The sequence below is a fragment of the Erpetoichthys calabaricus genome, chromosome 4 (assembly GCF_900747795.2).
Source record: "Erpetoichthys calabaricus chromosome 4, fErpCal1.3, whole genome shotgun sequence".
NCBI lineage: Eukaryota > Metazoa > Chordata > Cladistia > Polypteriformes > Polypteridae > Erpetoichthys > Erpetoichthys calabaricus.
The window spans coordinates 189,332,565-189,345,740 of record NC_041397.2 but is presented as its reverse complement, the minus strand read 5'-3'; the positions used below and the strand labels follow the sequence as shown (position 1 = coordinate 189,345,740).

The following is a 13,176-nucleotide window of genomic DNA, read 5'->3' as shown; positions in this document are numbered from 1 at the left end:
TAGACGAGCGTCCGTATCGTCTAGGTGTGCGAACAGCCCCCCTGCTCAATCCCCCTACGTCAGGATCAGAGAAACTCGGCGCAAGAGAGGGAGAAAAGTAAGTTGGGTAGCTTCTCAGCCATCTGCCAATAGCGTCCCTTGTATGAAATCAACTGGGCAAACCAACTGAGGAAGCATGTACAAGAAATTAAAAGATCCATTGTCCGCAGAAATCCGCGAACCAGCGAAAAATCCGCGATATATATTTAAATATGCTTACATATAAAATCCGCGATGGAGTGAAGCCGCGAAAGGCGAAGCGCGATATAGCGAGGGATTACTGTATAATTATCATTCATGGAATATATTTTTGTTGAAATTATTTCAGTCATTAATTTTGTTATTAAAGCTTAATTCATAAAAGTTGTATTCTATTGTTTCTTCAAATTTCAAACAAGATACAGAGCTGCAGCATTCCTCCATTCATTTTATATTGTCCCTGTTTTAGGTGTTTTACAAATGTGATGTAAAACAGTGAATAAAACAGGGCTTTGTAGAGCATCTTGTGTTGGGGTTCTCTGTAAAGAGTTCTATATAAAATTGATTTATTTCTTACTTTTAGAATGCAGTAGTAAAGACAAGTTTTAATAAACTGCTTTCATATTTTAATTGGAATTTTTTTTTTGTTTTGCAGTCTATTGTTCAAGTTGAAACCTTGGGCGAGTTTGGTGTGCTGTTTACTTTGTTTATTGTTGGTCTTGAGTTTTCACCTGAAAGACTGCGAAAGGTAATAAAATTGTTACTTGAGACACTTCTGTGCCGCAGTTGATTAATGTAGTCTTTGGTAATAAAAATGTTCTGTCAATGGAATTTTGATGGAGGTTTTTCTGCTTCTATTAAAAATTTTGTAGCAGTAACAAATTGTCTTCTGTTGTATATCCATGATTTTGTGATCTTGAGAACTTCAAAAAACTCACAAAATAGCTGTCCTAACATTCAGGATAGTTCTTGGCTTGCACTGTTAAAAAGCCTTACGCATAAAAACCCTCAAATGGGAGAGTGAAGTTGTTTAAAAATCCCTGATCCAAATGAAACAAAACAATAATCTTCATAATAATAAGTTTAAAGTGTATTTAATAAGAAGAAGGGCCCAAGTTTACAAAAATATGAGCAAAAAACACAGTAGGTGCACAACCTCCATGAAAGGAGCAAAAGCCTTTTGTTACATTAAAACAATAAGCAAACTAAGAACATTAAACTAAATTTAAATATTTAGGAATCAATAGCCAAAAACAAGAGCAAAAATTTCAAAGCCATTAATCCAAAAGTTTCAAAAAAGGGGACCTGAACAATACAAACATCAGCTAATGCCACAGCACTCACTTGAGGAATCTCGGGCACTATCAATAGGTTCACACAATTGGCCAACTCAGCTGAAACATCACAAGGTCCTGCCGCCTTGGACTAAGCATTTAAAAATCAAGTAATGCTGGCATGATAAAAAGACCAAAATAAAGCTACAAAAATATTTAAAACCAAAAAAATATTAACAAAAAGAAATTAAATACCAAAAAAAAAAAAGAAATTAAAAATAACATTTACACTACATTAACACATATGCTAAAGTAAATCACAAAAAACATCAAAATAAATAAACAAATTAGGGAAACTAAAAACTTCTCACATTAGTATGAATAATACTCTAAAATTCACCCATCCATTTGCTGTACCTGTTTATTCCATTATGCTATTGCAGGGAGACAGAGCATTTCCTGGAGCTGTCTAAATGAGATGCCCAGTTTGGAACAGGTCCCTTCATGCACGCACATATTCTGCAATAACGAACCAATTTAGAGTTCCCAGTCAGTGTAATATTTGTGTCTTTGATATTTTTGAGGAAAGTGAAGTACTCAGTGTTCTATCCACACAAAAAGTGACTGAACAAGCATTCACACCTAGTTTCCTAGAGCTGTGAAGCACCAGCACTAATCGCTGCCCATCTTAGATACAATCAAAGTAGAAAGTATGTGAACCCTTTGGAATTATCTGGTTTACTGCACAAATTGGTCATAAAAATGATCTGATCTTCATCTAAGTCACAGGTACTAATATACACAATGAGCTTAAACCAATGACACACAAAAAATTCTACTCTTTAATGTCTTTATTTTACAAACCCATTCAACATTCAGAGTGGTAGTGGAAAAAGTAAGTTAACATTGGGATTTAATAACTGGTTGACCCTCCTTTGGCAGCAATGACCTTAACCAAGAGCTTCCTGTAACTGCAGATCAGACCTGCACATCATGCGGGGGGACTTTTAGCCCATTCTTCCCTGCAGAACTGCCTTAACTCTTCCATATTCTTACATTTACATTTACATCATTTAGCAGACGCTCTTATCCAGAGCGACTTACAACAGTGCTTAGTAATCTACGACTGTTCTTCAGTCTTTAAGGCATTCCACAGCATCTCAATAGGATTGAAATCTGGGCTCTGACTGGGCCACTCCAAAAGGTGGAGTTTGTTCTTCTGAAGCCATTGTGCTGTGGATTTGCTGTGATGTTTGGGGTCAATGTCCTGTTGCATCACCCAGCCTCTTCTGAGCTTAAGTTGACAGACAGACACCCTCACATTATCCTGGAAAATTTGTTGATAAACTTGTGAATTCATTTTCCCCTCAATGATGGCAAGCTGTCCAGGCCCTGATGCAGCAAGGCGGCCCCAAATCATGATGTTCCCTCCACCATACTTTACTGTAGGGATGCTGTTTTGATGTTGATATGGAGTGCTGTTTTTACGCCAAATGAAGTTCTGCTTGTTCCTCCTAAATAGTTTAATTTTGGTTTCATCACTCCGCAAAACATTTTCCCAGTACTGTTGTGGAGTGTCCAAGTGCTCTTTCGCAAACTTCAGCTGTTCAGCAATGTTCTTTTTTGATAGCAGTGGCTTCCTTCATGGTGTTCTGCCATGGACTCCTTTCTTGTTCAATGTTTTGCGTATAGTTGACTCATGAACAAAGATGTTAGCCAGTTCTAATGACTTCTTCAAGTCCTTTGCTGTCACTCTAGGGTTCTTCTTTACCTCATTGCTGACGTTGCTATGTGCTTTTGGTTCATCTTGGCAGGGCGCCCAATTCTAGGCAGAGTAGCCACAATACCAAATTGTCTCCATTTATAGACAACTTGCCTAACAGTAGACTGATGAATATCTAAAATCTTTGAGATGACTTTGTAACCCTTTCCAGCCTTATGTAGATTAACAATTCTCGGTCGTAGCTCTTCAGACTGCTCTTTTGTGTGAAGCATGATTCCCATCTGAATATGCTTCTTGTCAAAAGCTCAAACTCAAACTTTATAGTGTTTTTTTATCCGTCAAAGTAATTCTAGGCCACACCTCTGAACTCGTTTCATTAAATGGATTCCAGATGTGCTAAATTCTGACTGCAATGAGCTTACTTTTTTAAAAGTCATTGGCTTAGAGTTCAGTTACTTTTTCTAACCTTTAGTTTCACAGTTTGAATGATTTATTCAATATGGTTAAAAATTCTCTGAAATTTGTGTATCTTTAGTTATAGGAGACTGTGTTTGTTCATTATTGTGACTAACATGAAGATACAACCATGTTTTATATGGGAATTAGACATAAATATAGATAATTCCTAGGGGTTCACATACTTTTTACTTTTTTTTCTCATACTTAATTGTCTCCTCAGATTTCTGTTTGTGTAGTGTAGATATTATAGTCAAAAATTTCTAGTTCCGCTGTTATTCTGTTATCAGATGTTACAATATTAATTTACCCTGTAATTTTATAACTTTTGCTGTAATGCTTTATGTATGGTGCCTATAAAAAGTATCTATCCCTTGGAAGGTTTCATATTTTATTTTATACAACATTGAATCACAGTGAATATAATTTGACTTTATTGACAGAGAAACAAACTCTGAAATGTCAAAGTGAAAACAGATTTCTGCAAAGTGGTATCTATCTATCAATCTGAAATGTCACTTCACTCACTCATCAACAAAAACACTTATTTCCCATTTAGTTAAAAAGCTGGAATTTAGCAGGATGGTACATCTAGGGTAGTAGCTACCCACTAGGGAAGGACATTTTGATTTATCAATATTTAGGGGTAAAACACTCTCCCACAAAAGAAAACTTTGATTGAAATTTTGTGACGTCATAGAAAAAACAAAAGTTTTTTTAATTTTTCGATACATTTTTTTTATTTGTCAATATTAATTGCTAATATGCTAATTTAAATACTCTGTACTGCTCTGAAAGTGTGCTTTATGCAAATGAAGGACACACCAGAAGTGATTGACAGGCTACTAACCATTAGGATGGAGGAATGACTGAAGACAGGCTGGTATCATGGACAGAAAAAAAAATGACACAATTCTGAAATGGAAAGAGAAAGTTTGGCAAAACTCAATGGTTAGCAAGCACTGTTTTTTTGCTGTTGACTATTGGTACTTTAGGTACATACCGGCTGTCATCTTAGTTACCTATTGAACTCCATTGACCTCAAGCCCCTGGTCTTGGTACTGAAAAGCAAAGACCATACCCATTCTTTGATCATGGAGCTTAAAACAGCAAAGAAATAATCCACTCAAAAATGAGAATTTCTTAAAATATTACTTCACCAATGTACTTTGTACTGATGGCTAAGAAAAAATTGTACTGTTATTTTCATGGAAAATGCTAATAAAGTGTATGCTTCAATTTAAGTGAATGGTTGTCGAAACTGGAAAAGGCAAACAATATATACAGTAAATGTCCATGGGAAAAGAAATTGCACTATTTGTGTCACATAATCCACATAAAGTCAGGCTGTTGAATACCCAAAATGTGTATAAAACATGTGCATTCTTCACTAAAATGCAGTTAAATTGATTTCTCCCTTAAAACAAAAGTAGCTAGCAACCCAGAATCCTTTCACATGGAGGCACACTTTTGAATTAAAAACAAGATTCATGGTCAATGTATCTGGGGAGAGGCCCTGATTTTAAAAAGTATATCATTTTTGGATGCATTGCTTCAAGGGAGAATGCAAACCCAACCCAAATCAATCGCAGTGCTGCAAAATCCAGCATCAATCTTAGATAGTGTATTTCTAATGTGGGGGAATGCTTCATGCTCTTCACATTAATACATCATCGCTTATGTATATACAGTATGTGCCTGAGGAAAAACCCGAAAAGAAATACTTAGATTGAAAACATAAAATGTCTAATAATGATAATAATATATTCTCAAATTTCACATTATTCCTATTGATTGTCCATTTCTTTTAAAAAAAAAATACAAAATCCTGTAAAATTCTGTTTTTCCTGTGATTATCAACAAAACCCAAAGCAAAGTTTTACTCATCAACCGTTGTGTATAGCATGTCCAAGAGTAAGTTACTCCAGTGGTGTAATAATATTATTATTGCTTACTTTTTGACTGATGTCTTTGTCTAAGGTGACAACATTTCAGATTAAATTGGTTACATTCCTTTTGTTTTCCAGTTATAGCACAGGCAAATAAAATGAGTTCTCTTGATCACTCAGTATCAATAGCAGGATTTGAACTCACAAAATAACTGTGACTGCTACACCACACTGCCTGCCAATAATATTAGCCTTTATAAAAAAAAATTAAATTTGGTTACATAGACCTTCTGATACCCTGGATTAAATGATGGCACTATAACTGGTATCCATTGTTTTACAAAATTTCTCTGCGAATACTGTGAAAAGATGATTGACAAATCAGGAAGACGAATACAAGAAAATACCCAAGTCACTAAACATACCTTGGAGTACAGTTAAACCAATTGTTAAGAACTGTAAGGAGTATGACACAGCTGTAAATCCACAAGGGTGGATCATTCACCAAAAGAGAATGATCGTGTAAGAAGAAAACAGCTAGTGAAGGAGGCCACCAAGAGAGTTTGATTACTCTGAAGGGGTTGCAAGCCACAGTGAATGGGTTTGGGGAAACTGTGCAAACAACAACTGTAACCCAGGTGCATCACCAGTTACAGATTTATGAGAGAGTGGCAAAGAGAAAGACACTGAGTTTGCCAGGAGACGCATGGGATACTCTGAAGTCAGCTGGAATATGGGGCTGTGGTCTAATTAGACCAAAATGTAGCTTTTTTGGCCATCAGACTAAACACCATGTTTGGCATAAGCCAAACACTGCTTATTACCAGGCACCCACCATCAGCTATGTGAAGTATGGTTGTGGCAGCATTGTGTTCTAGGAGTGCTTATCTACAGCAAGCACTGACAGGCTAGTGAGGGTAGAGGGTAAAATGGATGATAACTAAAGTTATTATTTTGATGCCCACTTGCTGCTGTTTTTATTATAGATAGTTATTATTTAGTCTCACTTGACTAGAGCTCAGACATGTCTCTTTTTGAACACAATTTATAATCAATAGTTGTCTGTTCAACAACTGGAATGTTGTTTCCTTCTGAGGGGACTGGCTGCGTGCCACCATGCTAATACAGAAGGAAGGTGCCTTGGAAGGGAAGGAGGCACAGATACCCATAAATGAGAGAGAGAGTTGATCAATCTGGAAGGATACACATTACTGAATTTTAGAGAGAAGATGCCTGGAAAGTAATGATTCCCTATAGAGATAGTTTGGCTGTGAAAGGTTCACGGACTGTAGCCTGCTGTTACTCTTGAAATAGGTTGGTGGACTCTAACCTTGGAAGCGATTCCAGGACTTGGTCAGATGTGACCCAAAATAGAATTTAAAGTTACAACAACCTCCAGACTCAGTAAAACATATAAATGATAGATGCGACAAGTTTTCAACTGGCTGAAGGAAAAAAGACTAGTGTGCAAAGTGAGAAGAGTGAAATGCTAATATAGCTTGGCTCAGAGGCTATAGGTTTTATTGTCTTGTTTAATTACTGCTTTGAATTCTCTATGTTTTCATTATTCCCTCAAGTTTAGTTGTTGAATAAGTTTACTATGTTTTGTTTATTTTTGACATCCTTTCATTATTTTGGTAAGGAGGATGCTATGTAAAAGCCTCTGTTTTGGCACCATTTTGACAAGCATTTCATGTTAGTGGAAATCAGTTTAAAATTTTTTGCAAATCTCAAGTTTTTTTTTTTTTTTTTTAGCATTTTTCATCTCTGTAACACTGTATAGATGTACATATATCCATCCATTTCATAACCAGATAATCCAATTGAGGGTTTTATGTGTAGGTACCTAACATGGCAGTGTTGAATTCAATGTAGGAACCAACCTTGGATGCAGAACTACTCTGTCACAGGGTGCTCACTCATTTGTACACTCACAGTAATATTTTTGGCCACTTTGGATTTGAAAATGAACCTAATATAGACAACTTATTTCAGTAGGATGGTAACCAGAATGTATAGAGTAAAACTCATGCAAAAATGGAGAGGTCATGAAATCTCTACACAGGCAGTGCCCATGCCTGGAAAGTAATGATTCCCTATAGATATTCAAAGACCGTTAAACTTCACTAATCACTTTGCCAGTATTATTTCATAATTGTTTGTTGTGTTAAGCAAATCTTCCATATAATGTAAAAAAAGAGTTTAAAAAGGGTGTATTTGTAATAGGCTGATTGTAAAGAATCAGTGACCATAAGGGAAATCCTGAAGTTCACTTTTTTTTAAAGAAAATAACAAATATATTTTCCAATGTCAAAATATTGTATTTTACATATAAATACCCAAAGAACTCTAGTATTAATGTGTTGAAACATTTCTGCATTATTCGTACCATAGTGTTCTTTTGTTCTTCCTTCTTGCTTCCAAAAAATTAAAAAATAAATAAAAGATTTAGCAATTGTTTGTCTTTATAATGCCACTGAATTTTAGAATACCTTGACATTTTCTTATTTGCTTTCAGCAAAATAGCATTCTCCAAAACATTTTATTTTGACATACTTTTGCTTGTAAACTATTCATGACTCTTCTCTGAACCTCACCCATCAAAAACAGGAATTACAAGCTATATCACTGCCATGTGCAGTTTCTTTTCTAGAATGTCCTCATGCAGGCACCAAAAACTGCAAGACAATGAACAAACACCCCACAAGTTTACAGACTACAATCCACCCCACACCCCTCCATTATAAACAGAATAACCCAAAGAAAGATGTCTTAATAAAAAATTCTTTGACAACTGGAGAGCTTTTTGCAGCTGTGGCACAAGTCATAATAGAGAAACATAGAGTGACAGAATGTAAGACATCAGACAGTCCACATTCTGTCCACATTGATTACATGCCTCAAAAGGCCCATATAACTGATCCGTATTATGCTGATTTTCTTTGCCATTTGTCCAAATCAGTCAAGGACAAATTATTCACCATTCTTTTTTGCTTCATGGCAGTGTTCCCAGTCATAATACAAAGATTGTTTTAAAATACTGTAAAGCTTACAATATTCTGCTTCAGACCTGGCGATGTGCAATTTCTACCTATTCCCTTGTCTAAAAGGCTGCTTCTGCAGGACAGATAAAATGTTTTATATCTATGGCAGAGTAAAGCGTCATCAAAGTTATAACATTAGTGTCCACATGGATTATTTTAAAACAGTGTTTCTTAATCTATGGGCCTAATTGCAACACATCTTTAATTGGGTCATGCTAAATTGTAAATTACAATTCATGTAAAGGAGAGAGGGTCATGAATGGTTTGCGGAAAGTCCTGCAATAAGTTGCCACTTTCATGCCTGAAACAAATCCCCCAGACGCAGTTTATTGGTGAATCTTCAAAGGAAAAGGGATGAAAAAAACCAGACAGTTGTATGGAGACCAGCACAATGATCGTATGTTGTGGGTCGTGAGGAAAGGCAATTGTCAAAATTGGGTTGTGAGCAAAAAAGTTTTTAAGAACCACTGTTTTAAAGAATCAGACTTGTTTGATTATACTGGTAATACTGTCAATGCCAGTAACAGTTGTGCTTTAGGTTGCAGTTTGTCTTGGATCAAGTGATTGCAATGACTTGAAGTATGATTGAATGTCCACATGCCCCCTTTATGGTTCAGGGAATTTTTATCTCATTCCTGTCTCTCTGCTTTCTGTCATGATGGTAAGGTGTCTGAAGAGTTGTGTGTCCCTTTATTGGAAGGCTGGTGTTCTGGAATGAATGGACAGTTGGGATTGCTCGGAGGTGTTCTGTCAGTTCCAATCCCAGGTGTTTCTTAGCACCTTCCTGACCCTGGAAGTGGTAGGTGAACTTTCCCTGGAAGCAATTCCATGCAAGGATTTAAATGGCCCTCCTGACCATGTTGCAGTTTTTCTTAGAGTCACGATCTTTGTAGTGGCAAGAATACAACTGGTGGGAGGAGGTTAGAGTGAAAAGGAGAGAAGAAAGCAGGAGGGGGTTTAGTAAATTCACAGCAAGCTAGAAAAGTGAGCCAGTCATCCTAATTAGCAGAATGGAAGTGGACTATGTTTAGATAGTCCCAGAGTACTTTAAAGTTTATTATTTGTCCCATTATTTTTGTATTCTTATCTCCATAACACTTGTACCCTTCTGGTTATATTTTTTTGTTATAATAAACCCTTTTCTTTTTATATGTACTTGCCATGTTGCTGGGTGTTTTATGGTACATTACTTTCATTTTCAATCTCTAGATCACTTGCAGGCAGCACGGTGGCACAGTGGGTAGCGCTGCTGCCTCGCAGTTACGAGACCTGGTTTCACTTCCCGTGTACTCCCTGCGTGGAGTTTGCATGTTCTCCCCGTGTCTGCGTGGGTTTCCTCTGGGTACTCTGGTTTCCTCCCACGGTCCAAAGACATGCAGGTTAGGTGCATTGGCGATTCTAAATTGTCCCTAGTGTGTGCTTGGTGTGTGTGTGCGCCCTATGGTGGGCTGGCGCCCTGCCCGGGGTTTATTTCCTGCCTTGCACCCTGTGTTGGCTGGGATTGGCTCCTGCAGACCCCCGTGACCCTGTAGTTAGGATATAGCGGGTTGGGTGATGGATGGATCACTTGCATCAAAATTGGAGCACGATAACTCAGAGTCCGATTTAGCAGTAATACACAAAACAATGTATACAGAGTATTTTTCTTTGTGCATTCTCCCAGTAGATCCACCTTTAGTTCTTGTGGCCAGCAACTGCATGAAGAAAACTCTCACATCTGGCGCCTGCGTGAAGACACCTCCGGCAGCTGCACTGCTGCGCATTCCTACTGGCTGCCGAAAAAAACTTTCAGCCCTCAAAGAGTTAATTTGGTTTTAATTAATATGGACTACACTATTAGTCTTGTTTTTAATAGTAACTCTCAAGCAACCAGAAACTACATGTATTCAGCATCTATCAATCCCTGTGGGTGCCAGTTAACTGAGCGTCTATTGTACAATATTTGTTTTTTGTTTTTGTTTTTAATCCCTAGGGACTAATATTTTAGTTCACTGGAACTTCTTACTCTTGAAAATGCTACATACAGTTTCATGTGAGTAAAACATTCCTGCCCTAGATGAATTACTGCTTTTCCTAGTAATTTGCCATTTTTTGATGGTCATTACAAAACACAATCTTAGAGGAAACTGTATTCTTTTGAATTCAAACAGGTAATTAGTAGGAATAATAGGAACTTTTGGTATAAATATAATTTCACCCTGTAACAGGGCCTGTAAAAGTGATAGCTTCAGCCGGATTTGAATGTAACACTTTGATCTGTAATCTTGCACTGTTGTAAAATTTTGGAGGGTTTACATTAAAAGCAAAATAGGCTGTAGTTTCCTTTAACTTAATACATACAACTTTGATATGTACAGACTGCACATTTACTTGTCCAATGGAATGAACTCAATCTTTTAAAGCATTGTACTGAACAGATAAGAACAGGGGAGTCCAGTCCAAGTTGTTTCCAACTTTGTAATAAAACATGTATACTATCTTCCCATTATAGTCAAAAATTCTGTTCTTAAAGTTAATTGATATTCTATTAATCGGTGTTTTATGGAACGTGTAAACGTTTAATAAAACCTTGAGAGAGTTGTTTTAATATTTTACATCAGTTTTTATTTTTAATATCCTTATTTTTGAAAGGACTATTAAGATTTCACATACTGTTGACTTTTAACAGTAAAGTAGATGTGCTGTTTAAACTACAAGAATGATTTTACATGTAGATTTTAATTTCAACAATTATTTCCTTTAGGTGTGGAAAATCTCTGTGCAGGGTTCTTGTTACATGACATTCTTGATGGTGACGTTTGGATTGCTCTGGGGTCACCTTTTAAGAATTCGACCCACACAGACAGTCTTTATTTCTACATGTCTTTCCCTCTCAAGTACACCTCTTGTGTCAAGGTTCCTTGCAGGGAGTGGCAGAGGAGACAAAGAAGGTACAGTATCAAAAGAAGACACAACTTTTTTTATTTATTTTTAAAGATAGCATGAAATATAATTTGAATGCTTATTATTCTGGAACTTGTATTTTTATTGGACACTATATAGGCAGATAGTGCAATCTAAAAATTTCCATTCCCACAACTGCATCATTTCTTGAGGCTGAGCAAATCACTTAATATGCTGGTATCAAACAAATAGTGTACTTTTCTGACTAATATATACAGTATATACATACTGTGAGACTTGCCCGGACACCACCAGTCGGAAACCACATCTTTATAAAAGCGCACATTTATTAAACCACAAAATAACAGTCCCAAACAGCACACACAGTGCCCCCAGCACCAATTGCCTCTATTTCGGGCTTCTCTATCACAGTCCCTGGCCGCCTTTCCTCTCCTTATGGGAGCTTCGTCCTGCTCCCGCTCCCAACTCTAGCTCCCCGATTATAGGAAGGCGGCCCCTTTTATTTCCGCCCGGATATGCTCCTGGTGTCCGATGACATCCTTCCGGCAGCACTTCCTGTTGTGGCAAAAGTGCTGCCCTTTGCCCCGGAAGCACTCCGGGCGTCCCTGGAAGGGTCTTCCTCCATTTTCCCGGGTGTGGCGGAAGTAATTGTTTCCCGGGTTCCCTGAGGCTTAAGGCGCTCCCTGGCGGTGGCCATGGGTCCCAATGGGTTGGAATCTCCTTGTTCCTTTCCTATGGTCCTCTCCTAACCCTGGGCAGTTGCCCCCTCATGACCCGGAAGATATAAAGGCCACCTTCCGGTCCTTCCTAGTGTCCCGGCTGGGTCAGAACCCCAGCTATCTGTGACAGTACATACATACATACATACATACATACATGCATTGTCAAACCCTCTTAATCCAGTTCAGGTGCCTGGGTCTATCTCAGGGCCCTCTCATGCACTCAACCACACATGCTCACACTGGGAGGAAAACTGAAGTACCAGAATAAACACTCAAACAGAAACAGGAGAAATGTGCAAACTCCACAGATTCAGGATTCAAACCCTGGATGTATGGTCTTATAAGCTGCAGCACTAGCCACTGTTCTACAAGCCACCTGACCAAAATGGAGTACGGCAATTAAAATATGTCACAAAAGGAACTAAAAGGTAGAGACTTAATCTGTTTAATTAGTTATGTAACTTATAACTAAAGTAAATTATGGTAGTGTTCTGACTGCACAGGACTGCAGCAGTTTAAATTAAAATGAATTCAGGTGGATGGTAATAGTAATAACAAGCTAAGGTTGTAACTGGAAGAACATGAATCAAATTAATAATGTCCAGGACATGAGGGGGAAAAAATCGTAGATAAAGAAATTCAGAGAGAGAGTCAAGAACTAGAATACTGTATCTCATGTAGCTGAAAGCCAAAATGCAGAATGTACTGTAATTCAAACCTGAAGAGATCTTTAAAAATAACAATGTGAAGGTTTTATATTTTGATTAATAATTTAAAAAAACATTTCGGGAAGACATGTTTAAAAAAAATGAAATCCTCAAATAGAATCCTAAATAAAAATACTCATCTGACCATTACATTCCTTGACCTCTAAAACCACTAAAACAGTATTTCAATTATTTTTATAGGCAAAGGAATCATAGTACAGTAATCCCTCCTCCATCAAAGGGGTTGCGTTCCAGAACCCCCCGCGAAAGGTGAAAATCCGCGAAGTAGAAACCATATGTTCATATGGTTATTTTTATATATTTTAAGCTCTTATAAACTCTCCCACACTATTATAAACATTTCACGCACAATTATACAGCATAAACCCTTTGTATTCTCTTAGATATTAGGTAAGATTCGTTGAAATTATGTATGTAA

At 37.2% G+C, this 13,176-nt stretch overlaps 1 protein-coding gene across 2 annotated transcripts in view; it reads left to right on the top strand.

Moving 5' to 3' along the window:
• tmco3 (transmembrane and coiled-coil domains 3) overlaps positions 1-13,176 on the top strand; it is a 124,552-nt gene that overhangs the window by 90,777 nt on the left and 20,599 nt on the right. For both annotated transcript variants that reach the window (XM_028800068.2, XM_028800065.2), the window contains exons 7-8: positions 674-766; positions 11,148-11,334. In XM_028800068.2, the coding sequence (XP_028655901.1) occupies positions 674-766; positions 11,148-11,334 (280 nt within the window). The remainder of the gene's footprint in view (positions 1-673; positions 767-11,147; positions 11,335-13,176) is intronic.